General features: G+C 45.6%; 1 protein-coding gene across 1 annotated transcript in view; it reads left to right on the top strand.

Annotated features, from left to right (window-relative positions):
- Window positions 1–3,811: 3,811 nt before the first annotated feature.
- LOC137159269 (zinc finger protein 135-like) overlaps window positions 3,812–27,745 on the top strand; it is a 33,899-nt gene continuing 9,965 nt past the window's right edge. The window contains exons 1-3 of the mRNA XM_067557431.1: window positions 3,812–3,896; window positions 16,042–16,124; window positions 17,924–18,050. Coding sequence (XP_067413532.1) covers window positions 16,101–16,124; window positions 17,924–18,050 — 151 coding nt within the window. The 5' untranslated portion in view covers window positions 3,812–3,896; window positions 16,042–16,100. The remainder of the gene's footprint in view (window positions 3,897–16,041; window positions 16,125–17,923; window positions 18,051–27,745) is intronic.

Consider the following 27,745-nt stretch of genomic DNA (forward strand, 5'->3'; position numbering starts at 1 on the left):
CATCCGTTTACATTCGATGACTTACATGATACCTGTTAGATATGGATTATAACACCAATACATTGCGGGTAATGAGTGTGCCAGACCTAATATGAGTGACAGTGCAGTTGGCACTGAGGAGGTCCCGGGGTCACACTTTCCCAGGCAGCCTGGAGTTTATTTCTTCGCACATGAATGGTCTCCATAACTTGGTCCCCTGTACCATGTGCCCAACTCCACATGGTACGGTCATGCAAGACTTTCTGTTACTCTTGAGCTGTAGCATGGGGCACACATCACTTGCTGGTGGATTCTCTGTACCATGAAGTCTTTAAACCATGATTTGAGGACTTCAATATCTCAGTCATAGGTTAGGGGTCTATTACAGGAGTGGGTGAGTCAGGTTTTGTGGCTTGTGATGTGCAGGAGGTCAGACTAGATGATCATATTGGTCCCTTCTGACCTTAAAGTCTAAAGTCTAGAGTCTCCTGGGCCAAACCTAGGAGTTCTGCAAATCTTTCCAGGGAGGCCAACACATACTCCACCATGGACTCCCCTTCAGTAAAAGCCAGACCTTCCCATTCCATTAGGTACACGGGCCTTGTACCCTCCTCCCATAGAGCTGTTCAAAAGTGGAGAATCCTGTGCATTCCTGGGGAACCTCCTAATAATCAAACAGCAGGTAAGTTGAGGTGTTGGTCCACACATTTTTCAACATCATTTTAATGGTTCCATTAAATCTCTCATCCAGCCAGTCAGTTAGGAGAGAGAGGGAGACGACCATATACATTTGAGGCCTTGTACTTTGTCTACACAGCAGCAACCATATTAGAACAGCAGCAGCCAGAAACTAAGAAGCAGGTGATCACATCCTCACATTCCAGCTAAATTACATCAAAGAATGTAATATCAGGCTGTTAAGAAGGTGTTCTTGTCCTTAATAGTACTTACCACCAGATAAAGAAATAGATCTTATGATGTTTAAAGAAAAAATTGATTGATAGCGTTCTGTCTGGCAAGGAATAATTTACCAACAGTTGTAAAACCGACACTTCTTTATTGTTTGTCTTTATGGTATCCACATCTTTATTGTTTATCTGAATTATTTCTGTCTGGTTCTTTGATTGTTTCTATCTGTTGCATAAGTAATTGTGCAATATTTAAACCAACTAAGGTGGTCGGGTATGATTGGTTAAAGAACTGTTTTGTAATGGGCTAAGACTGGTGCTTTTGTAGTACTTCAGTTTTAAATGCTTGGTTAAGGGATAGCTAAGCAGACCCAAGTTGTAACTATATAAACTGTGGTCCAAAAGAACTTCTTTGGAAACTAACACCAAGACACAGCTCAAGACCAGAGCTGCTAGACCTCAACACCCTGCCAACCATATTGTGCAGGTGCTGGGGTCTCCAGATGCTCTAATCCTGACTGGCCACCAGGAGAAGTTTGTCTGCCTTATTGGTAGTGGTGATCATTGTATGCTTAAGTCTACACTTACCTGGAAATTTGGTTATGCAGAGTAGTTCGTGTAACTCCCATCGACTTCGTAACTCCTCTTCTACGCGGCATCTTCACTGCTCTACGCCACCTGTGGGGGCGGTTTTAATGAGTCGACTTCCAGATCGATTGAGTGGGTCTTCACTGAGCACTCAATCGATCCAGATAGATCAATCTGATGACAATCAATTTGCCACACTCAGTGAAGACATACCCTCAGTGTGTGTATTTTGTTTCACTGGTAAAAGGCCCCACAAGCCTGCAGAAAAATATGACTGGATCCCTACAAATTGGGAAAGAGTGGGTACTTAAATTAACCTGGTTATGCCCAGACCCCTAGAGTGTGAATTGGGTAAGGTTAGGCGCCTTTCACCCGAAGCTCTATGGGTGGGGGTGTCTTAAGCAGGTTAAGTCTTGAGCCCTACATATTGGGTAAAGGTGGGGTGCTCTAGAGTGTGTGGGTAACAACCAGAAGCGTGGAATATTAAATTTCTCTCATGTAGGGCAGTGTGACAGACAGTGCCTGGGGCTCCTCTAAAAGGGGGGTATTTTGGTAAAACTCATCCCGTGCAGGCCCCGAAATGTCATGCTGGACAGCAACATAGTCCTGGAGCCCCTCTGGGCACAGCAGGGATCAACAAGCAGCCTTGCAGGGCAGCAAAGCAGTCCTGGAGCCCCTCTGGGTGCAGCAAGGCTGCCTAAGGATCACTGCAGAGCAGCATTGCAGTCCTTAGCCCCGCTGAGCATTAGGGCCCACCTCACAGCAATGCCCAGCAGTCCTTCTGGCGGGCTCTGGGAGTGTGTCTCTCTCCTTTATTGCCCTACCCCCTGATGAGGCCTCTGCTGGGTTTTTAACCAGTGAGTGTGCAGCCTGCGTGATGGGAAGGGGCCTTTCTGGCAACTGAGGAAGCTGAGGGCTCCCCCTCAGACGGGATGGGCTGGTACACCCCGTCACAGAAAGATATAAAATATCCCCTGAAAAAAACCTGCTGATTGTTGCTAGCAAGGCATTCATGTTTGCCTCTAAAGAAGACAGAGCTACTGTTTCTGGGTTTTGCATGGCATAATCTACCACCATCACCAGAATATATCTTTCCCCATCTGGGTAACACCGCTCAGGGGCCCCATCATGGCCATAGTAACCTCTGAAAATGTTCTACTATTACGTGAAGGGAAATCAGGGCAGCCTTGCCCTTATCTTGGTCCTTTCGCACCCTTTGGGCCCCCTACTACAGGAATGATGTGCACAAATTGGAGAGAGTCCAGCAGAGGGCAACAGAAATGATTAGGGGGCTGGAGCACATGATTTATGATGAGAGGCTGAGGGAACTAGGCTTGTTTAGTCTGCAGAAGAGAAGAGGGAGGGGGGATTTGATAGCAGCCTTTAACTACCTGAAGGGGGGTTCCAGGGAGGATGGAGCTAGGCTGTTCTCAGTGGTGGCAGATGACAGAACAAGGAGCAATGGTCTCAAGTTGCAGTGGGGAAGGTCTAGGTTGGACATTAGGAAATAGTTTTTGACTAGGAAGGTGGTGAAGCACTGGAATGGGTTACCTAGGGAGGTGGTGGAATTTCCATCCTTAGAAGTTTTTTAAGGTCCGGCTTGACAAAGCCCCGGCTGGGATGATTTAGTTGGGGTTGGTCCTCCTTTGAGCAGGGATTGGACTAGTGACCTCCTGAGGTCCCTTCCAACCCTCATCTTCTAGGATTCTATGATTCTTTGGCATGGTCACAACACTTACCGTATTTTTGTATATCTCAATAACCCCAGGCTAGCAGAAGTTCCGAGGTGAGCACTGTTTGATGCGCTATATTCCTTGTGTCCTTAGAAGGGTATAACATGGGCCAGGCTGAGTAATTTCAGCTGGTTCTTGTGTGGCACCACCACCAAATATCTCCATGTTTCTTTTTGGGCTGCTTTCCACTCTCAGTTTCACTCATTCAGGTGCAGTGGTTAAGGGTGGGAATCAGAGAGGGGGCTTCACATTCAAATCCATTTAGCAGGGATTAAGAGCCGGGCTGCTAACTCGGGCAGGGCGTTAGTCGCAGCCTTTCCTGGAACCTGAAGACAAGTTCTGTTCTGCTCCAAAAGCATCTCTCTCACCACCAGAGGCTGCTGCAATAACAGATTGGACTCGCCAGCTCTTGGCAGGCCCAGCTCGCAGCTCAGGGTGATGGAGATGAGAGAGGGGAGGAAACAGTCCTAAGTGCAGATGCAGAACTTACACAGACTACATTTCCCACAACACCTGGCGCCAGGGGCTGACCAGGCACGTGCAGCCCTCCCCACTCCCGCCCCTCCCTCCGCTTTTCTCTAGGAAAGGAGGCAGGCGGTGATCGGGGGAGGGTGGGAGAAGGAAGCAGCAGCTGGAGTCTGGGAGCACAAAGGAAGAGCAGTGTGTGATCGGCCCGTGCGGCACCTGGGTGAGTGCCACGCTGCTGCAGCTGCCCCCAGTGCGAGGTGGGAGCGGGGGCTGAGCAGAGGGGTCTGTGCTGGGAGAGACCTTCCTTAAACCTCCGCTGTGCCCAGCACTGGAGACTTTCTGCAGCTGGCACCAGCCTGCGGGGCAGCCCCGGCTCTGCCGACCCCCGCTGGGGAGCTGGAGCCCGTGGGAAATGGAGAGAGACCCAGCTGTGGGGAGGGGCAGGAAGGTGACTGGGCACAAATGTCCCTGGGAACTAAGGTGGGATCTCGCAGGCAGCCCCTGGGAATCTGCTCCTCGCCTGGGGCTCCGAGCTGCTGTAACAGCAAGTAACCCTCGGCCCCTCTTGGGCTAAACTGGAGGAGGAAGGAAACCAGTCCCCACTCGGGTTTCCCCTTTGTTGTGTGTCTGGGCTGGAGGTTGTTTGTCAGGAAGGGTTAAAAATAAGAGCACAAGCTGAAAGGGAAAGGCGGGAGGGGAGCGACGTGTGTGAAGGGGTAGATGGAAATGTCACCATTTCTGTGCAGTCAGGGAATTACAGGGAGAGAAGAGCAGCTGATGACAGAGGAGGGGGAGAGAAAGGGAGAAATGAAATCCCCTCTGCTTTTCCCCTGCCCTCTCTAACGCTGATAACATTCTGCCCCATGGTCCCCCTTTCTCTCTTGATAGCAAATATCAAAATCCATGGGTTTTTTTTTCCTCCCTCTTTTCTCTCAAATTATTGAAGAGTTAGACATTGGTGAAGTGGAGAGAAAATGGGGCAAATGACAGAGATCAGGGTCCCTGATGTGCTGGACAGGGCACAGACCTCAGAGAACAGGCTTCCCCTTTGTGGAAGGCTCTGCACAGACTCTGACCAAGATCAGGGCCCCCCATTTTTATGGGTTCAGGACGTACCTTGTGCAAGGGCTGGATCCACATTGTGACAAATGCAGCACAAAACCCTGACCGAGTTTGGGGCTAGCGGTGTGCCGGGAACTGCACAGACTCCTACATAGATCTGTGAGCTTGTGGTCCTGGGTGTGACAGTGACCTTGACTGAGATCAGGCCCCCCGTTGTGCCAGGCGCTGCACAGAAATGAAGCCTTTATCTACACTAGCACTTAGGCCGGCAGAACGTTTGTCACTCAGGGGTGAAGGGGTTGGTTTTTTCACACCCCTGAGCGACAAAAGTTTTGCCGGCTTAAGCGCTAGCGTAGACCAGGCCTAACTGAGTTCAGGCTCCCATTTGTGCCTGGAGCTGCAGAGACAACCAACAAAATCAGGGATCCTGTTGTTCTTCGAGCTGCAGAGAAGCCAACGGAGATCTGGGCCTTGTTCTGCCAGCTTCTGCAGAGACCCTAATGGAGATCAGGCCTCCCGTTGTGCCAGGCAATAGAGACTGAGATCACTGCCCCCGTTGTGCCAGATTCTGTACAAACCCTGACCAAGGTCAGGCCCCTCTGTTGTGACAGGTGCTGCCCAGACCCAAGGTTGTGTTTACACTGCAATTAGAAACCCGTGGCTGGCCCATGTCAGCAGACTTGGGCTCCCGGGGCTGATGGTAATGGGGTGTTTAATTGCAATGAAGCTGTCTTTGCTCAGGCTGGAGTCTGGGCTGTAAGACTGTGCGAGGTGGCAGGGTACCAGAGAGCTGAAATGTCTACGCCAGAATTAAAAAGCCCCTTAGCCTGAGCCCTGTGAGCCAAAGTCAGCTGGCATGGGCCAGCTGCTGGTGTCTTAACTGCAGTGCAGACATACCCACGGTGAGGGACTGAGAGTCCTTGCCACAGAAAAGTCAAAGGCTAAAGAGTGGGTGGCTGCTCCCCATTTTACAGATGGGGAAGCTGAAACTCAGAGAGGTGAAGTAATTTGCTCAAGTTCACGTGGAGAATTTGGTGCAAAACTGGAAACTGAACTCAGATTGTTTAATTCCAGCCTCTCCCCTTAACCGGGAGCCCAGCTTGTATTTGTCCAGCGTTGTGTTGATCTGATCCTTTGCATTGCATGGGCTTGCAAGGGAGGTTGAGGGATTTTCTTCACTGGAGGTTTTTAAGAACAGCTTTAGAGATACACCAGTCTCAGATTGTCTACGGCAGTGGGTCTCGCAACTAATTTTTGGTGGCTTCAGAATGTGGCCACCAACTCTTGCTGGTGGCTGCTCTGACAATTTTTCTTAAAATACTTAATTAACTTTAGGAAAAACAAATAAATAGGCACACACACGTCCAAATCACTGTAATTTATTTTTTGCAGACTCAAAAGTAAAAATAATGTAGTGTTGTCTCTAATCCTTGCTGGACCTCAGCAGAATAGAAACATAAACAAGGTGCTTTGCACTGCTTGCCTTTGTTGTTTCTTTTGCTTTTTTTTTTTTTTTTTTTTTTTTGCTGTGAAAAGCAATGTGTGTTAATATCCCTTTTCACAGCCTCCCAGTGAGCTACTCAGTCTGCTGTGAAAAGAGACATTAACAAACAGACAAATATCACTTTTCACAGCAGACAAACTGATGATGCGCGTCAGCAGGGTCCTCATGGACGGTTAGTGTGCAACAAGCTACAGTCTGATGATATATCAAGACAACAGATATAAAAGCCCAGGGACAAATTATGCTCTGTATGGAGAGATGGGTAGGGAAGCAGCAAGGGTTCGGGTTGATGGGGGGGCAGGTGAAGAGGAGGACCTAGGGCAGGCAGTGGGGCCAGGGGCAATAAGGGGAGGTTGTGGTGAGCCCGTGGCCGGAGTCCGGGGGCCCCGTGTCCAGAGCCCAACCCCACTGCCTCTGGGATGGTGGGGAACTCACTGGCTGGCTGCTCCTCCAGCATTTGTGCTTTCCCCCTCCCATCACTGTCCAGGAGGCTGTGGCAGGAAGAAAAGACCCAGGTGGCTGCATGTGAGAAACACTCTCTGGATACATGATCCTGTCTCAGCACAGGAGGCTGGACTAGATGACCCCTCAGGGTCCCTTCTATCGTGACACTGAAATCATTCTGTGTTGTAGTTTTGTGCTGTGTTCAGTTCTATGCAGAGTTGTTTTGCAGGCTGTCCTTTTGAACGGCGATGCTTCATTTCCTGTTGCATAGTTTCCTGGTGCATTGTTTTGCCTCAGGTTGTTTGGTTCCTGTACTGTGCTGGCTTGAGCTCTTTTGCTTTGTATCCTTCTCTTCTAGGGTGTGTTAGTTTGCATGGTCTTCCTTTGCTCTCCTTTGAACTGTCTCACATTATGCTGTGGAGTGTAGTTTTTTTTCCTGAATTGTCTGACATTATGTGGTGGTGGTTTTTTCTGTAGGTTGTGTTTGTAGTATGTATGCATTGCATAGCATGATAGAAAGGTAGTGCTGGAAGGGACCTCAAGAGATCATCAAGTCCAGCCCGCTCTGCTGAAGTAGGACCAAGTATATATAGGCTATTCTTGACAGAAGTTTGTCCAACCTGTTCTTAAAAACCATCAAGGACAGAGACTGCACTATCACACTTGTAAGCCTATTCCAGAGCTTAACTACCTTATGATTAGAAAGGTTTTCCTAATATGTATCCTAAATCTTCCTTGCTGCAGATTAACACCATTACTTCTTGTCCTGCCTTAACTGGACGTGGAGAACAACTGACCACCGTTGTCTTTATATTAGCCCTTAGCATTTTTGAAGACTGTTGTCAGGTTCTCACTGAATCTTCTTTTCTCAAGACTAAAGATACCCAGGTGTTTTGTTTTTTGTTTTTTTGTTTTTTTTTAACCTTTCTTCATTGGTCAGGTTTTCTAAAACATTTATCATTTTTGTTGCTTTCCTCTGGACTCGCTCCAGTTTGTCCACATCTTTCCTAAAGTGTGGCACCCAGAATGGCACAGAGTTACTTGAGATCTTAGTAGAGAGTGTAGTCTCAGCAGGATATAACCTACAGTATTTGTGTTAATGAACAGAAGGGGAAAGAAAATCTTGAAATGAAATCTCACCACTTCTTGTCCCCTTCGCCCTGGGCACCCTAGCCAACTGGTGGGTCTTTAATCTGCTTCGGTCACCCGATTCCACAGTCCTGTTCCCTGGGCCTCTTGCTACCCTTCCTTTCAGCATTGGTAATCTCACAGCCTCCACTGTCTTTCCTCCATCTTCAGTCAGCTGCGGGTCTGCTGGAGTCTCAACCCGGCTGGCTTCTGTATGCTTGAGCTCTGGCCTCCTAACAGCAAAAGTCTACAACACCTCAACCTGGGACACTTCCTCAGATTTGTCACGTAAAAAGAATGTCTCAGATGTGGGTATCTCCCTCACATTCGCAGTAATGAAGACTGATGCAAAGAACTCATTTAGCTCATCTGCAATAGCCTTATCTTCCTTGAGCATTCCTCTGCTGCCTCAATCATCCAGTAGTCTGTTTAGCAGACTTCCTTCTTCTGATATACTTAAAAAAATTATGGTTAGTTTTTTGTGTTGTTAGCTAGTTGCTCTTCAAATTCTTTCTTGGCATACGTTTACACTTAACTTGTGAGAGTTTATGTTCCTTTCTATTTTCCTCACTAGGATCTCTCATCCATTAAAGGATGCTTTTTTTTTTTTTTTTACCGCCAATGGCCTCTTTCTCTCTGCGGGGTAGTCATAGTGTCATTGTTTTGGTTCTCTTACTGTTTTTATTTAATGTTGTAGGTGTTTGTTATTTGGGGTTGTAGTAAGGCGGTGTGGCCTCCCTCTGATCCAGTTTTGGCTGTGGGTGCTTGCATCAGTGTGTTTCAGTGGGATGCCCGCTGACCCAGTGGCAGAGCCCTCCACAACTGTTAGGGCCCTGGCCTGGGACCAAGTGGAGTAGAGTGGGCCCAACCTTCCCCTGTGGTGGCAGTCGTCCCACCTTAGGCCCAATGGTCTGAGTTTCCCTATAGCTCTATCCTGCCTGAGGGCCAAAGCCCCCAGAGAGCGCCTATTTGTTAATTCCCCTGTCAACAGACTGTGATCCGGGCAACATAGTGATGCGATGTGGCCTCTCGCTGAGCCAGATGGGGAAGGATGACCGCTACCACATTGCAGGGGTATACATTTAGTTTGAGCCTCTATTATGCGTTTTTAAATAGTCTCCATGCAGTCTTCAGGCATGTCACCTTGTGATTGTTCCTTTTAATTTCCATTTAACTAGCTTCATCCTCATTTTTCTGTGGAGTTCTTCTGTTTGAAGCTAAATGCTATTATGGGGGGTTTCTTTTGTATTTCCCCCCCTACAAGGATGTGAAATTTGATTTACATAATGGTCATTGTTACTGAGTGGTTCAGCTGTAGTCACCTCTTGGACCAGATCTGGGCTGCACTTAAGACCAAATTGAAAATTGCCTCTCCCCTTGTGGGTTCCAGGACACGTTGCTCTAAGAAGCCATAATTTAGTGCCTAAGCTTTCCTGCTGGAAGTTGACATATTTAGTTCTGCCGTGGCCTCCTCCCACCTGGCTCTTCCAGAAGCATTCAAGCTGCCTGAAAGATGTGTGTCGATATCTGTCTGGCGTTGTGTTGTGCTGCCGGGGGCCACATTCCACCTGGCTGATGATGATGCCTCTCCACTTTTTTCCCCTGACTGCCCCCCTTTGCCAGAATTCCCAGGCCACTAGCTTAGCTCCGGTGACACCCACACAGATATTACTGGTGAGCAGCACTGGAGAGAGGAGAGCCAGTGAGTGGGCAGCTGGGTAAATAGACTAAAGTTGGGAGGAGAAACACTGACTTGTCCTAGGTCCCCAAGCCTGTCAGTGATAGAGCTAGTAATAGAACCTGGTTCTCCTTCGTCCCCATGCCACCGTACTGGTGCTTTGGGTGCTGTTGGTCTCTGCTACATTGGGATTCTAGGCACTGGTGCAAACCCTTAGCATAGACCGAATTTACACGAGTGCTCTATGATTGGCAGTGGTGCACCATATCCCAGTTTGAAGGCTGGGGGAGGGGGGGGTATTAACTTTGCAGCATGTTACAGAGGGGCAGCGGAGAGACACACCCAGGTTTGTGTGGGCTGAGCTGTCCTGCAAAGATCACTTGTGCATTCATGGACACATGAACTTTTTCTGCAGTTTAATTCTATGGGGTCTAGGGACCTTACAAAGCTGCGGGTGACAGGGGGCTCTGGTGTAATGGGGGTCTGTTCCTGGCTCTGCCACTGACCTGCTCAGTGGCCTTGGGGATGTCACAGCACCTCTCTGTTTTTCATCCCACCTATTGTCTGCTTGAATTGTGATCTTCTTGGGGCAAGGACTGTCCATCTCTGTGTCTGTGCCATGCCCAGCACAATGTGCTGCAATCTGCAGCGGTGTCTGTCTAACACTTATCACAGTTTACAGACTCACAGACTTTAAGGCCTGAAGGGACCATCATGATCATCTAGTCTGAGGTCCTGCACATCACAGGCCACAGAACCTCACCCATCCCCTCCTGTAATAGGCCCATCACCTCTGGCTGAGTTACTGATGTCCTCAAATCATGGTTTAAAGACTTCAAGTTACAGAGAATCCACCATTTACACTAGTTTAAACCTGCAAGTGACCTGTGTCCCATGCTGCCAAGGAAAGCAAAAAGTGCCAGGGTCTCTGCCAATCTGACCCGGGGAAAAATTCCTTCCCAACCTCAATTCTGGCGATCGGTTACACCCTGAGCATGCTGGCAAGGTCCACCAGCCAGACACCTTGGAAAAAATGTACTGTAGTAACTCAGAGCCCTCCCCATTTCGTGTCCCATCTCCAGCTGTTGGCGATATTTGCTGCTACCAGTTGCTGCTACCAGTTGCAGATCAGCTACATGCCATTATAGGCAGTCTCACCATACCATCTCCTCCATAAATGTATCAAGCTCAGTCTTGAAAGAAGCAAGATTTTTAGCCCCCCACTGCTCCCCTTGGGCGGGTTTTTCAGGACTTCACTCCTCTGATGAAATATTTGTCTAATTTCAAACCTAAATTTGTTGATAGTCACTTTATAGCTATTTGTTCCTGTGTTCACATTTGCACTTAACTGTATCCCTCTCATGTCTATAGAGAGAACAATCATTCATAGAATCATAGAAGATGAGGGTTGGAAGGGACCTGAGGAGGTCAGATAGTACAACCCCCTGCTCAAAGCAGGACCAACCCCAACTAAATCATCCCAGCCAGGGCTTTGTCAAGCCGCAACTTAAAAACCTTAAGGGTGAAGATTCTACCACCTCCCTAGGTAACCCATTCCAGTGCTTCACCATCCTCCTAGGGAAAAAGTTTTCCCTAATATCCAACCTAGACCTGCCCCACTGCAACTGGAGACCATTGCTCCTTGTTCTGTCATCTGCCACCACTGAGAACAGCCTAGCTCCATCCTCCCTGGAACCCCCTTTCAGGTAGTTGAAGGCAGCTATCAAATCCCCCGTCACTCTTCTCTTCTGCAAACTAAATAAGCCCAGTTCCCTCAGCCTCTCCTCATAAATCATGTGCCGCAGCCCTCTAATTGTTTTTGTTGTCCTCCACTGGACTCTCTGCAATTTGTCCTCTCCAAATTCCTTTGTCACCCCTCACACTGTCAACCCCATCTAGTCCTCTCCCTTCCCACTTCCCCAAATCTGTACACCCCCCTTTTACTTCAGCCCCCAACCTTTAGTCCGTGCCCTACAGACATTCTCATTTGTCCTCTTTCACACAATACTTCCATCCTGTTACCTGATCTATTCATTGTATATTGATTATTTAAGAATCCTCCAATTGACAAATTAACTCTCTAAGGTTTGACAAGTTCCATTCCCAGGAGTTATTAAAAATTACAGTTAAATTGGAAACCCTGACATGCACAGTTGCAACACTCACACTGAAGAAAAAGCTTTGGAATTTCTAATAGTTTTATTAACACAATCAGTAAACACACAAATGTGCCAATCCAAACACGAATGTAACAGTAATCCAATATTAACTTTACATCCAGTATCAAGTCTGGACTTTTTGTGATTATCTGTCGGCATTTTATATAGAGAATTTCAGGATAATTCTTTATTGCAAAATTATATCTTGTGCCATTGGGTCATTGTTGGTCAGTTTATTTAATGCTAAAATTTATAGGCCTATCTTATGCCAAATGCTGCAACTAATGTCTCACAGGCTTGGACCTGTGCGCCTCCTGCATTACTGCTTTATACCTATGTCTTAGTACATCTTATCTTTAACTTAAAAACTAGCTGTGAACCTATAGTTTAACCCATAGGCATCATCCTTAACTGAGACACAAACTTCTCTCCTCCTATTACCACCTACACTTACACCCCTAATTCCCTCCTGCACCTGTGATCTGCTCCCAATGAGCATTTGTATGTGCAATTTATTTTCTTTCCAAATTAGTTTGAACACCTTTTGATTTATCTGCTATACTCATAGAATCATAGAATCATAGAATATTAGAGTTGGAAGGGACCTCAGGAGGTCATCTAGTCCAACCCCCTGCTCAAAGCAGGACTAACCTCAGCTATATCATCCCAACCAGGGCTTTGTCAAGCCTCAGCTTAAAAACCTGTAAGGATGGAGATTCCACCACCTCCCTAGGTAACCCATTCCAATGCTTCACCACCCTCCTAGTAAAAAACTTTTTCCTAATGTCCAACCTAGACCTCCCCCCTGCAACTTGAGACCGTTGCTCCTTGTTCTGTCATCTGCCACCACCGAGAACAGCCTAGCCCCATCCTCCCTAGAACCCCCTTTCAGGTAGTTAAAAGCCGCTATCAAATCCCCCCTCACTCTTCTCTTTTGCAGACTAAACAAGCCCAGTTCCCTCAGCCTCTCCTCATAAGTCCTGTGCTCCAGCCCCCTAATCATTTTGGTTGCCCTCCGCTGCACTCTCTCCAAATTGTCCACATCTTTTTTGTAGTGGGGGGCCCAAAACTGGACACAGTATTCTAAATGCGGCCTCACCAATGCCGAATAGAGGGGAATAATCACTTCCCGTGACCTGCTGGCAATGCCCCTCCTAATGCAGCCCAATATTCCATTAGCCTTCTTGACAACCAGGGCACACTGCTGACTCATATCCAGCTTTTTATCCACCGTTACCCCCAGGTCCTTTTCTGCAGAGCTGCTGCCCAGCTCGTCGGTCCCCAGTCTATAGCTGTGCATGGGATTCTTCCTTCCTAAGTGGAGGACTCTGCACTTGTCCTTGTTGAACCTCATTAGATTTCTTTTGGCCCAATCCTCCAGTTTGTTTAGGTCACTCTGTATCCTATCCCTACCTTCCACGGTATCTACCACTCCCCCCAGCTTAGTGTCGTCCGCAAACTTGCTGAGGGTGCAATCTACCCCATCCTCCAGATCATTAATAAAGATGTTGAACAAAACCGGCCCCAGGACCGACCCCTGGGGAACTCCGCTTGTGACCGGTTGCCAGCTAGACATGGAGCCATTGATCACTACTCGTTGAGCCCTATGCTCTAGCCAGTTCACTATCCATTTTATAGTCCATTCATCCAACCCATACTTCTTTAACTTGCTGATAAGAATACTGTGAGAAACCGTATCAAAAGCTTTGCTAAAGTCAAGGTATATCACATCCACCGCCTTCCCCACATCCACAGAGCCAGTCACCTCATCATAGAAAGCAATCAGGTTGGTCAGGCATGACTTTCCCTTGGTGAATCCGTGTTGACTGTTCCTGATCACCTTCCTCTCTTCCAAGTGCCTTAAAATGGATTCCTTAAGGACCTGCTCCATGATCTTTCCAGGGATTGAGGTGAGGCTGACCGGTCTGTACTCAGATTACATTTCTTAAAACACTCTTGACAGAGATGGACTTTTATCAAATGTTTACACTTCATCCTCAGATTTCTCATCAGGATGGGTTTCAAACTTCAAATTTGATAGAATCTTAGTGAAATGCTGTCGTATTCATGAGATGTTTCAACTGATCCCAAATTTAGTTCACTAACCTTACCCTGCATGCCCATGAGGGACACCAAATTTCAAGGCAATCCAAGTAACTGTGTGGATTATCGAGCATTTTGAAGACAAGCTTTACAATGAAAATTGATCTGACTCTTAGAGTAGACTAGGCAGTCCCCTATAATAATCCATTCCAATTCCCCCATCTCTCCAGTTATTAAATATTGATATAAAATCCCTTCATTTTTCTCTAATATCAAATGTTTACTGTCCCCTTTTTCTCCCTAGTTCTCAAAAACAAACCAACAAACAAACAACCCTCCCCCATCCCCAAGTTGCTTTCTTTTCTCTCTAGCCAATCAGAGGAATCCACTTGCACTGCTCATCTTCATGGGAAGCAAGAGAACAACAACAGTCTATTGTCTTCTTTAATGTCCTATAATAAACTGTCTGCTGTTGATGGACCTATCCTGCCAGGCGGAATGTCACGCTTTCTGTTGCCGATCAGCACTTCTCATAGTTAGTCTATCTCCTGTCTGGCTCCTGTCTAGCTGCAGAGGCTCAGAATGCAAGTAGTCAAATATTAATCCATGCAGCAACTCACAAGCGTTCAATCAAGTCTAATCACTAAACACATTCCTATCACTCTAATATAGTACCTGTTTTCACAATACTAACAGAGCTGAGCCAGACTGAATCCAGCTGTGTATTTGTCTTTGTTCAGTTGAGACCTGGGGACTTTGGCAAAAGGTAACACCTCACCTGCCAGTGTCACAGTCTCTGCCAGGAGCATGTACTCATTTGGACTCACTGTGGAGCCACAGAAAAAAACAGGGTTAGCTGAAGCAAGAAGGGCTGGTCTCGGAGCCATGGGAATCATCCTTGCCAAAGGCTAAAATAATGCCTGGCACATTAAAGGAGGCACTCCCAAGAGAGACTGTCCAAAGGGTGGGTGTGATGTTCCTCTCTGCAATCTGGACTAGTATATTTCTGTGTCACCCCGATCCCTCACTCCTGGAGCCCGTCTTGCACTTCCCCCTCTGTGTAACCCACCCCCTCCTAGGTCCAGCCCATGGACAGCCTCCTGCAAGGAAGCAGTCTCTGTCTTAGTGAGTGAGTGCTTCTGGTCAGCCACTCATCGGATTGTGCAATAGAATGACCCCAGCAAACACTCCCAGTCCTAGATGCAACCCTAGGAACTGCCATCCTACAGAGTTCAGTGCTGCCCACTGGACTCTGCAAGCTCATTGGTTAGTCAATTTATCAAAGAAATTGATATGCACCAGCTCTGTCACTTTAATTGAAGTCTCTTCACACACCAGAACCACATACCCTGCTTTAGATAAAATAAAAAATTAAGTTTATTAAGTACAGAAAGATTTTAAGTGATTATCAGCCAGAGGAAAGCAGGTCAGATTTAATCAAAAGTAAATAAAAGGCAAATTGCATTCTAAACTAAACATAACAGTTTTAGTAGCCTTACAGTCTTTAGATGGTTCTTACCACAGGCTGGTTGGCTGGTCCCAACCAGGCTCCCCACCTGTGGACAGTCTTGATGTTGTCTTATAGATGGATTCCAAGAGAGAGCCCCCAAGACCAAAATGTCTCCTCCTTTAACATGTTTCTTCACCACCCCCTGGGGTCGGGTGACCGGAAGTGTCTGGCCTGATTTCTTTCTTGGGTCAAAGGTGCATCACCTTATCCGATGCTTAGGCCAGTCCATTATTCCTGAAAGAGCTGGGTTGTTTTATGGATGCCTTAGCAGGGCATGAACTACCTTCTCTGCCTTTAGTGTTTACCTGGATCTGCCTCAAACCATGTGAGATGCATATTTGGGTATATTATATAGCAGAGCTTCATAACCATACATAGGACATTGCAGGAAACATGCTACCATAACAACAATGTTCAGTATACCATAAGCAGACCAAAAATACCTTACATGACATACTTTGCATTAAAAAATACACAATCACACCATAAAGGTGTACATGGGGTGCAGTGTGTCACACTGGGATATCAAACAACTTTGTAAACCTGTGCCAGCGGCCTTGGGGAGAAGGACAGGGAGAATCCCCCAAAGAGACTCTTTTGATTCTGCTCTTCTCTGGCCTTCGGTTCAGAGACTCTGTTACTGGGAAGGTTTCACCATGTCTTGAGAGATTCATTCTGATGGGTGAGGGATAAGCCTGGACTCTAATAAGGTCACTATGTGCTGCACAGTGTGGCAGAACCTAGAATGTCCCTTTGCCGGGAAAAAGCCTGGGGGGAGTCAACGTGTGGAATGGACAAAAGCCCCTGCTGAATTCTCTGAAATTCTCACCCTGGCAGGCTACAGAATAACATCTACATTTTGCTCCAGATCGTCCCATACTCCCTGGTGGTAAGAAATGGCTGCACTGGAGCTGGCTCAGGTAAGGGATTGTCAGGGAGCTGCGGGTGGGTTCTGCTTGGAGGGAGAGGAGCACTAAATGCATAGGAGGGTGGGAGCTGCAGGAAGTGGCAGGAGGCAGGAAATATATAGGGTGGGAAAAGGGAGGGGACAGGATGTGACAAACCTGCTGTGACTTCTGTAATCTGGGGTCTAGTTTCAAGGAACAGACTCATGGGAGTAGGGGGTAAAACTTCCCCTCATTGTGAAACAGGGGAAAAAAAACCTGGCCAGGGTCAGGAAAACTTTCCAGCCTCCAGTGCTGGAGCCTGAATCTACTGACGCTTCATTATTTACCATCCCGCCCTCCCCTCCCCAATCTTTGTGTCAGCTGCTAACTTTTATCCCTGATGGTTTTATAATCTCCTCCAGATCCTTGATAAGAATATTAAATAGCACAGGGCCAAGATCCAAACCCTGCAGGAACCCACTAGAAATACATCCACTCAACCATGGTTCCTCACTTACAATCCTAGTTCCAGAACTATCAGCGAGCCAGTTTTTAATCTAGTCAATGTATGACATTTTTATTTTGTATCATTCTAGTTCTTTAATCAAAATATTGTGCTGAACCAAGTCAAATACCTTACAGAAGTCAGTTTATTACATCAATACTATTATCTTTATCAACCCAACTTCTGATCTAATTCAGTAAAGATATCCAGTTAGTTGGATGGAATCTGTTTTCCCTAAACCTTTGTTGTTTGTTTGGTACTTATTATATTACCCTCCTTTAATTCTTTATTAATTAAATCCAGTATCAGCTGCTCTATTGTCTTTCTCATTCTCAATGTCAGACTGACACTCTTGGAATTAGCGGGGTCATCTCTTTTACACTTTAATTATTGGCACAACATTAGCTTTATTCTGGTCTTCTGGAATTTCCCCAGTGTTCCACGGCCTAGTGAAAATCAACTTTGACAGCCCAGCATGCTTCTCAATCTGGTCTTTTCAAACTCTTGGATTCAAGGTATCTGGACCTGCTGATTTTAAAAAGGTCTAACTTTGATAGCTGCTGTTTAACATCCTCGTGAGTTATGATTGGAATGGAAAGAGTGTCGTCGTCATGATCACCATATAATATGACTACATCATCGGTTTGTTTTCCCCCAAATCCAAGAGAGAAATATTTATTGAACACGTCTATCTCTTCTGCATTATTTTTTATAATTCTTGCATTTCCATCTAGTAATGGACCAATACCATTGTGAGGATTCTTTTTGTACTTAATATACTTTAAAAAACTTCCTTCTTATTTTCTGCCTTTAGTGTTTACCTGGATCTGCCTCAAACCATGCGAGACGCATATTTGGGTATATTATATAGCAGAGCTTCATAACCATACATAGGACGTTGCAGGAAACAGCTGGCCGTAGAGTTCTGTGTGCTTCCCTTACCAAATTTCTACAATTCCAACCTTCAGATTTATTGTCTTTCCTACTGACTTCCCCTCTCTGCCATATATTTTCCTGGGAGGGCGTTGGGATTCCTATCAGGGGGCTGTCTCTGAACTGTGATGGAGGCTCCATTTCCTATATCAAGCTCTGGCTAGTAGATATGTGGTAAATGTGAAGACCCTTCCACACTCTGTCAGCTGGGAGGGACAAAGGTTCTTTTCTTCTCTCCTCACCCTGATGCCCCTGGCTGCTCTGACAAGGTGTGGATGGGACTCTGTTGACATGAACCTCCCAGAACTTCCCTTTACCTGGCCCTGTTCTCCTGTGAATTGTAAGGTCATCACTGGGGTAGTAGGTGCTGAGTGGGGGATTCTTCCTCTTTCAGGGGCCGGTGACCTTCGAGGAGGTGGCTGTGTATTTCACCAAAGAAGAGTGGGCTCTGCTGGACCTCACTCAGAGAACTCTCTACAGGGACGTCATGCAGGACAACTATGAGACGATGGCCTTGCTGGGTAAGGAATCCTGTCCCCTTACTTATTAGAAGGTGTGGAGTCTCTAAAGTACCTGAGTAATAATAACTTTATACCTTCACCCAGCATCCAAGTTTTCACAGGTTTCCTTTCCCCCCTTTTTTGATTCATCTCCCACCCACTAGTATAGTATTTTGGGCACATGTATTTTTGGTGCCGTCGGTCATTTGAAAAAAGTATCATTTTTTAAAACTGTATTTGATTTATCCTTACTGGATGCATTAGAACTAAATTAATAACTGTACCTTGCATTCCTTTTCTTTGTTTTAATAGGAAATTATGCTGCTCGTACAATTCCGAATTAAGTTCAGTAAACAGGTGTATGACTCATGCATGGCTTGTGTAACAGTCAGATGAGCTCAGCTTTTGATAGGAGAGTGTATGATGTTGCCATTCAAGAGTCCGTGGGGAAGGGAGAGCAGAGCAGTGGGAGGGGAGGAGAAGAGGGAGTAGATATTAATGGGCTGCCAGGAGATGGGGAGGGGTGTGTGGAGGATTACGAAGCAGCAGGAAGAGATGGGGTAGTGAGAGAGGAGGAGGGAACACAAGAAGCTCCCAAGGTGCCAGGAGGTGTTGACAGCTGAGAGTAGTGGGAAGAAGGGGAGGGGACTGGGGAGGAAGGGCACCCAGGAAGAGGGCTGGGGGGTGATCAGTGGGAGGAAGGAGAGGTTTTGGGATCTAGAGCTGTGGGGGATCCCAGGCCTTTAACAGGCCTTGTTTTAGAGCCTGCACTCTAGTTTTATTTCTGTTCAGTTTCACTGTATATTACATTTTCCCCCAAATATTATTATTTTAACTCTTGACCTCAGTCCACTGCTCATTACCCTCCCCCGCCCCCACATCCCTCCTCCCCATCTCTGTGCACAGCGACCCTGGCCAACAATCCTGAGTCCTTGCTACATTCTCCTCTCCCAGAGCAGGTCCACTGCTCAGGCTCCAATGGGCACTTTGCTGATAGTGACACAGGGTGGTAGAGGAGCTTGTACAACTATTACACCTATAAGATTATGTCTTGGGGTACAACTTGCCCTTGTCAGCGGCTACTCAGACTTAATTGAGAAGATGTAATTTGGTGAAGCACACACAGAAACTTCATTTAATACAGACAGCTATCATTGAAATCATCAGCAAGGATCAATATGTATCATGGTTAGACTAAGAGAAGGATAGTAAAAAAGGTCCTGCATTGTTCCTGCTATCATCTTGCACTGTGCATACTTACAACTTATGGACAACATTGGAAACAAAGATTGAAGGGAAAGTGAGCCCTTCAGAAGAAAGGTCCTGATTGAATTTACTCTGTCTTGGAGACCTGACAAAACTAAAAAAATGGGAAATGGATGAAGTATTTTTTCTTCTTCGAGTAGAGTCCACTGTAGGTGCATCTGCACCTCTGCGCTGCTGATTAGAGATCTATAATAACATTCCATACCACCCGCACATCTGCTGCTCCCTGCCTTCCACGAGGCTAGCCAGCATGTGTGGGCAATCCCTCCTCATTTCCTTCTCAACCGCCCATGGCTAGTGATGGAGCTAGACCTGTCCATTTGTGGATCATTAACTCTCTTATAGTTGCTCATTTTAGCTTCTTTTGAATCCCCTTTTTTCTTTTTTTGCTTCATTTACCTTTTATTTTGGCTGTTGTCTTAAAAAAAATGAGAGTGAAAGAAAAGGACTTCATCTTCCATTGACTCCTTGGGGGGGGACCCCCCTGGACAAGCATATGCCTGGCTCCCCATGTTTCAAAAAGGCTCTAAGTTGTGTTGATACTGGACACTTAGTAATCAGTGTGAATACCAGTGAGACATGATACGCCCAATTTGCAGATCAATAAGGTTTAATGTGCAAGGGTTTTTATAAATATACTAGTTAAATACAAAGCCTAAAATTAACTACAATATATCATACTCACTAAACTTGGAGAGAGAAACAATCACTCAGAAGACTGTATACAGGAACGGCTTTCTTCAGGGGCCCCACCAGGGACTCAGTAGATCCTCTTGTCCAACCGGCAGCACCTCCCGCGGAGTCAGATGCTGTTAGAGCGCCCCCCCCTTTGTCTAAGTGGTGACTTCTTATACCCTTCCATAAATAGCTTTCACCTAATTACCTCTCTACTCATTATCATATATGCTAATTACCTACATTGGGTTTCCACCCTTAACTACATTCCATTCTCATCATGGTAATTGGGGTCATCAAAACAACATCTGATGATAGGAGGGGCGGAGTAAAAGTATGCCCCTTGGCAATGAAACAGTGAACCCCAGACGTTCAAGGATAACTTCTTGTTCCTATCACCGTTATCTATGTTCAGCTGCAAGCATACATGTTGTGTATTTTTTCTCGTTATGTGCCATGGTATGCAGAAACTGAGACATCTGCAAAGTTATTAATTAGTCCTGTTCATCTCTGCCAACTGGAAGATGTCATGCTACAGGGGTCAGAATAGCCAAGCAAGTAACTGAAGCTATGCTAGGCCTGTAGGATAGTGGTCAAGCAACTCAAATTGAATTGGGCCTCCAACAGTCCCCTCCTTGGTGGCTGCCATAGCTTAATAGGCCACCATGATGACTCCTTGATACACACCTTCGACTATGGCTCAAGGCACCATAGAGGGGTCCGAACGATTAGCGTCTTCTTGTCAGCAAGGTATATTGCAGAGCGCCACCTCACTCATATACAGGGGTCTTTTAGTCCCTTGAGTTGCTTTAGGGATCTTCTAGTCCACCAAAAGAGTCCCACTGCAGCCATTATAGAAACTATCTGCAACACACACACGAGTACAATGCGATAGAATGCTAGATTTAAAATCCCAGTGGTAATGGGTGACCATCCCAGTAGAGTAGCCCACCAACTGTGCTTTGTGGCAGCTTTTGCAGCATCTAGCACTTCGATTACTTTAGTCCCATCATATTTGACTATCAAATTTACAGTTTTCAGTTGTTCCTGAATGTGTGTAAGCAGGGTTATCATGTTTGAATGTGTTATCATGTGTTGTACCAAATCAATATTGACTCCCAATATCACAATTGAACATACTCTACAACATTAATATCTACTACTAATAATTGAAATATATTCTTTGATACTTCATAAAGTACATCACGAAATTCCAATACAGCAACATTGCAATAATATTTGCTTTGGGCAGGATTAACATCTTTTTTTATAAATTCCATTAATCACAACTTGGGTACATTGCGTGCGTACACAAACACAACCTTGTCCAGTGTACACAATGGTAGAATTAATGCTATTATTGGGTAACAAAGCATATTGACAATTCCATACATCCAGTTAAACTTTCTTACAAGGGTATGTAAATGTGTCAGTGGTTCTTCACAAATATATCCCAATTCTGATCCCAACATAGCTTCACGTGTGCAGCTTTGTAAACTAATGAATCAAGTTTCATTTCCTTCTTTCAGTCCCTCTGTCCAGATGTTCAATAGGCCATATCACTCCAGTTTTTACATTGAGGCCTAGGGGGACTATTCTGTGTATGTCTGTGATGCAAAGATCAGATATTGTCATTACATACACTGTAATCACTTGAGCCTGGGCATCTACTGTGAAATTTAACATCTTCCACCAATAATTTAAGGCTCTTTCTTGGGTGGTGGCATCATCCCAGATCAATTTATTTATTTCATCAGGTAGGACTCCACTAAGTCCTTGTTGGGTGGCATCTTGGCCTATCTCTGAGCCCAAAGCTGTGCTTGTATGCAACCTAAAGCTTTGGAGGTAGCATTTATCATAATTTTTGTACGGTTTAATAGGCTCAGGCATGCTTTTTCATTGTTTATTTCCCAGGGTATTAATATATCTCCAAGTAACTTTTCTCCATATCCCAAGGCTGAATGTGTGTATACTGTAGGATCTGATAGGGCTCCAAGGCTTCTGCCTAGGATGCTTAACTTATTTGTCAAAACTTCTTCATTAATTGCATTCAGCACTCCTGCTGATGCTCCTATACCTCCCAAAATATCTCCACCAGTGTCTCACTTGGGACAGGCATGTGTGTTAGCATTGTGTGTTACCCAGATGTCCATCCAGTACAGCGATTCTCGTACTAGAGGTGTTACAAACGGTGCACAATGGGGATATAGGCGTCCTATGTTAATATTTTGTATGCCTACATGTACTTTCACAAGATGTACCTTTGGGGTCTCCAGTGCTTGGCTCTTACAATTTTCTTTTAACACCAAGTCCCCAACATTGTATTCTCTGGGCTTGGGAGCACAATGTACAACTACACTCAGATAGGTGTTTATGTACATCACTACACTTGCAGAGGGATTCACTAAAACCCATTGAGGATAGTATACCTTCAGTTTAGTAACAGGTCTCTTTCCCTTTATTAAGTGGAATATCCCCATGTAGTAATAGCTAAAATCGGCTTTGTTGTAAATTACTTCAGACCGATTTTGACGCCATAACAGTGTATTGCTGTGTTCCTCTCTGGTCCAATTCACGCTGTGTAAATAAATCAAATCATTTGGGCCGATTTCCTCTTGAGGTGTACTCATTTTGGTGACATTAATTGTGAGTTGCCTCTCAGAATTACAAAAAGCCATTATCTTAAGCTCCAAAGCATCTTCCCCAAGCCAGACAGTAGTGGGCAGGGGTACTATCCCGCAACATCTGTCTGAGATTGCACCATCTTTCCTGTTCACACCAGCATAGCAGAGCAAACACACACAGTAAAACAATAGTGAGAACACCATACCACTCTCTCCTTCATATTGCATATCTTGATCTTATGCTTCCATGTGCTGTCATGGATCTGTGTGATAACTATCTACAAACAAAACAAAAGCAAGATCTCTAGATCACATTAGTATCAATTATTTACAACATATATTTAATTTCCATATCTGCTATTATCCAGCCAGCTGTGAAATCATATGGTATAATAGAGGAATTGTACAGTGATATTGTGTAATTCCCTTTGCCTGTAAACTCTATTGGTCCTGCATTGGGAATGGCTGGCTCTGTCAGAGGGAGAGGACAATTATGCTCAATACCCTCAATTATCAGGGCATATGGGGCCTGGTTGGAAGCCGTAGGTGGTTCGACTTCCACATTTCTATTCATCAAAGCTATAGTCCATTTAGCCAATCTAGGGCTGGACGTGTGCCCTTCTTTGATTTTCCTGGACACTATGTACTATGTGGGCTGTTCGCAAAATAATTGGGGCAGAACCAGTAAGGTATTGCCAGTGCTGCAAGACCCATACCAATGCCAATATTTCTTTTTCACCAGGGGTAAAGGTAGTATCTGGCCCTTCCAGTACTCAGGAGGCAAATGCCATTGGCTTTTGACCAGAGGGCCCCTCCTGGCTTAAAATAGCTCCTATTCCCATTGGGGAATGAGCTAACTGCAACACAAATGGTTTAGTGTTATCCTGGTAGGCTAATGCAGGGGCAGAGATTACCACTTGCTTCAATGCTAAGAGGGCCTGTTACAGTTCAGGGCCCAACTTCCAGGGTACTTCCTTCCTCAGTGACTGGTACAGTAGCTGGTAAAGTGGCTGTGCCTTTAAGGCAAAATTCTCCACATGGTTGCGGAGCCATCCTGTGAGACCTAAAAGGATCGCAATGCAGAGACATCAGTGGGTCCTGGCAGTTTACAAATTAATTCCACTCTCTGCTGATTGGGGTAATTCCTTCTTGTCCTAACAGTGAACCCAGGTATCGGACCTCTTGCTGACACAACTGGACTTTTTCCAAATTAATTCAGAAGCCTGCTTGCTCAATCAGAAAGATTGTTTCATCGAGCAAAAGCAGCTGAGCTTCTCGGCTTACAGTTCAAATGAGAACGTCATCCACATAAGAGATAACATTCATCGGTGCTGTGCACCTATCCCATAATTTAATAACATGGTTGTGGCAGATCATGGAGGAGCAGTGTAGCCCTTGTAGAACATGGGTGAAAATGAGTTGATGGTACCTGTAGGTAAAAACAAATTTATACCAGCAGTGAGGATGCAGAGGAATAGCAAAAAATGCATTTGATAAATCCAATGTTGAAAACCATTTAGCTCCCATATCTATTGCAGTCGTAACTTCTAGTAACTTGGCCACCACAAGGGCTGTCTTGGGTGTACATGTATTCAAAGCCCTGTAAGTTGCCAGGTTTTCCCATCCACTTTACATACTAGCCATATAAGAAAGTTGTTTATGCTATTAGTTTCCCCTAACACTCCTTGCTGCAAGAAAGCAGTAATCGTGGGTAACAGTCCTTCCTCAGCCTTCTTTGGGTATTTGTACTGCTTCTGTAGTGGTGGATCAGGTCCTACAATAAGAACACAGGCATCCACCCAGCCACAATCCAATTTATTCTTCACCCGTGCTTGTGTGTGTGCCTGTACTATGTTAGCAACATCCAGGGAATACAGCTCTGCTGTAACTGAGAGTGGCTCTGGTGCTTTAAGAGCTGCCACCCTGTGCACAGCTGCAACAACTCTAGGAATTCCCAATCCAATCTACAACACCCAATTAGCTAAATCAACAAAGCCTGCATCTTAAGCATACAATTCATGCCCAAAATAGCTGCTTCTCCAGCATGTGCCAAACCAAAAATCTCTGTCCATGTTTTCTTTACAATGGTGTAAGTAAGGGGACAAAAGAGGGGCATATTTATGCTGGAACCTTGAAAACCTTCTAACCTCTGCCGGTGATTTCCCTTTAACTTGACCATTGCAGGAACTAAACGGCCATCAATCAATGAAATAGTGGCACCAGTATCTACAAGCATATGCTGTCCAAACGCCCCTATTTCAAAATCCACTCAGATAGTGGGTTGTCCCTATTTATGAGATATTAAAGGTGCCGCATGTATCAGGGGACTCATGGATGCCCAGCTCCCCTATGCCTCTGAGGACTTCCCCTCAGGAGGTGGGGTCAGCCATTGACCCTCATCAGCATATTTCTCTGGAGTGTAAGATTCCCTTTCCTTCTGACAAATCAGGTCAGCCAGCTGATTATTTGATTTGCCATCAATTAGAGCTTTCGGGGTATATTGGAGAGCTCGATTTCACAGTACCCAGTGCAGGGGATCGATCCTCCCATGGCTCACCCTTGGCCGCACCCTCTGTTAACTCCCTCAGGGACTAAAACACCTTCCTTGCTCCCTTGATTCTGAAATGTGATCTCAGCAGCCACTTTTCCTCCCGTCTGTGCAGCAGCTTTCCCTTTGTGCTTATCAAAGAAGGCTTGGCTCACTAGTAAATGAGCTCGCTGAACTCTCTGTAACAGTGCCTCCCACATCATAGCTGGAAAATTCAGAGTATCCAAAGCAACTTTTACTTGCAGATGTAGCCCTTCTATGACATGAGTTGGAAAGACTGTGTCCATAAGGTCTTGACCTTCCTCTTCATGCCCCATAGCTTGCCATAGGATCTTTTTACATTGTAAATAAGTATCAGGGCGTTCCCCTAGGACTTGCTGCTCTAAATGAAAAGGCTCCTCAATGTGCTTGCTGGGATCTACTACCTCAAAGACATCCCTCATAAGGGTACACCTCTGTGCTCTCTCTCCCTCTGTATATCCACGGGAAGTCCCAGGAAGGTGTGTAATGGGACACATTCCCTTAAGAGCAAGGTATAGTCACTATAATTTAACTGAGGCACTGTGGTAAGCCTTGCAAACCAGGCAACCACAATTTCAGGGATGATGTTTCCTAAAGTTTTTTTCAGTGCCTGCACTTGCTCCGATCTCAATATCTTATTCACTTGAGTGGTGGTGTCTTCCTCCCCCTCTCCAATAGTCTCTTTTTTGATCTCCACAATCACAGGAGCCATGGGTGCAGATAGCTGTTTTACTATCTGCCTGAGAGGAGCATGGGGGAAGGACATTCTATGCTCTGATCTGACTGGTTCTTATCCCACGCAGCCTCTGCATAACAGAGGGCTGACAGATCAAAGTCCTGCATACCATCACTCTCTGCACCATCACAACCTCCGTCTGCCTGCATGGCAGCAATAATTCCCTGGGCAGCAGCCAATTGCTTTTTACACTGAGACAACTGCCGCTGGCAAACTACATGGGACTGGCCCTCAGTTTCCCTCTTTTTCTCCTCCAGGACAACGCATACTGCAGCTTGCATGTCCTTACATTTTCCTTCCGAGATATGATCTGTTTCCTCCCACTGTCTAGTTTCCTCTTTGTACCCGTCTGCATTGTGCGGAGAGTTAGAGAGCAAATTAGCCTGAGTGAGACAGTCAGACACTGAAGATTCATACTCTATTTTCAGTTTCTGTACATGACCTTGGCATGCTATCAATTTTTTATGCAGCTCCTTGTTTTCTCTGGCTAACTTCCCTAACTCTTCAATAAGGGTTTTAGTTACCAAAACGAACCCATGTAAAGCAGCCAAGTGTTTTTTCTTACGATCAGGCTTTGTCTCTATGAATTGTTCCCACTGGAGCATCAAGTCTGCATATACTGTTTTACCCTTAAATGCTCCTCCAGACCATGAGTCCTTTTCCAGGTCATCCACAAAAGCTTTCCTATCTGAGCCTGGTTCTAGCGAAAGGAGAACGGGAGTGGCAACCTCTTGACTGTCTGACTCACAACACATTTCTGTAGAGGACATAATGCCCTCCTCCTGAAGCAAAATACAGATACAGCTTTGTGGAGAACCATGCCAGACAGGTTGCTACCCTGCTGACATACCATGAGAGAAACCCTTGCACCATATGCCTCAAAGATCATCTCACTCACAGCTGATCGAGCCCATCAAGGGACACCAACTGTTGATACTGGACACTTAGTGATCAGTGTGAATACCAGTGAGATATGGTATGACCGATTTGCAGATCAGTAAGATTTAATGTCAAGATTTTCTATAGATATACTAGTTAAATACAAAGCCTAAAATTAACTACAATATTTGAGACTCACTAAACCTGGAGAGCAAAGCATTACTCAGAAGGCTGTATAAAGGAATGGCTTTCTTCAGGATCTCTCCAGGGAATCAGTGGATCCTCTTGTCTGACTGGTAGCACCTCCTGTGGAGTCGGTGTTGATGGAGCGCTCCACTTTGTCTAAGTGGTAACTTCTTATACCCTTCCATAAACAGCTTTCACCTAATTATCTCTCTACTCATTATCATATATGCTAATTATCTACATTGGGTTTTCACCCTTAACTGCATTCCGTTCTCATCATGATAATTGGGGTTATCAAAAAAACATCTGGTGATAGGAGGGACGGTGTAAATGCATGCCCCTTGGGAATGAAACAGTGTACCCCTAGACATTAAAGGATAACTTGTTCCCATCACCATTATCTGTGTTCAGCTGAAAGCATATATGTTGTGTATTTTGTCTTATGTGATGTGGTATGCAGAAACTGAGATATATGCAAGGTCATTCAGTATTCCTGTTCATCTCTGCCAATTTGAAGATGTCATGCTACAGGGGTCAGAATAGCCAAACAAGCAACTAAAGCTATGCTAGGCCTGTAGGACAGTGGTCAAGCAACTCAAATTATACTGAGCCTCCGACAGGTTACAGGGAAACTATCCCAGTGACTGACAGACACTCGCAGTGCGTTTGCTGTCTGGGGGAGAAGCATATTCCACATAGTGTGGCTTGTGTCAGCAATTGCAGCGCAGACCAAGAAGGATGGAGAACTGAGGTTCAAACTCCTGCTCATGGAATCAGCCCT

The sequence above is a fragment of the Emydura macquarii genome, unplaced genomic scaffold (assembly GCF_026122565.2).
Source record: "Emydura macquarii macquarii isolate MOO-44397 ecotype Brisbane River unplaced genomic scaffold, CSIRO-AGI_Emac_v2 contig_1828, whole genome shotgun sequence".
Classification (NCBI taxonomy): domain Eukaryota; kingdom Metazoa; phylum Chordata; order Testudines; family Chelidae; genus Emydura; species Emydura macquarii.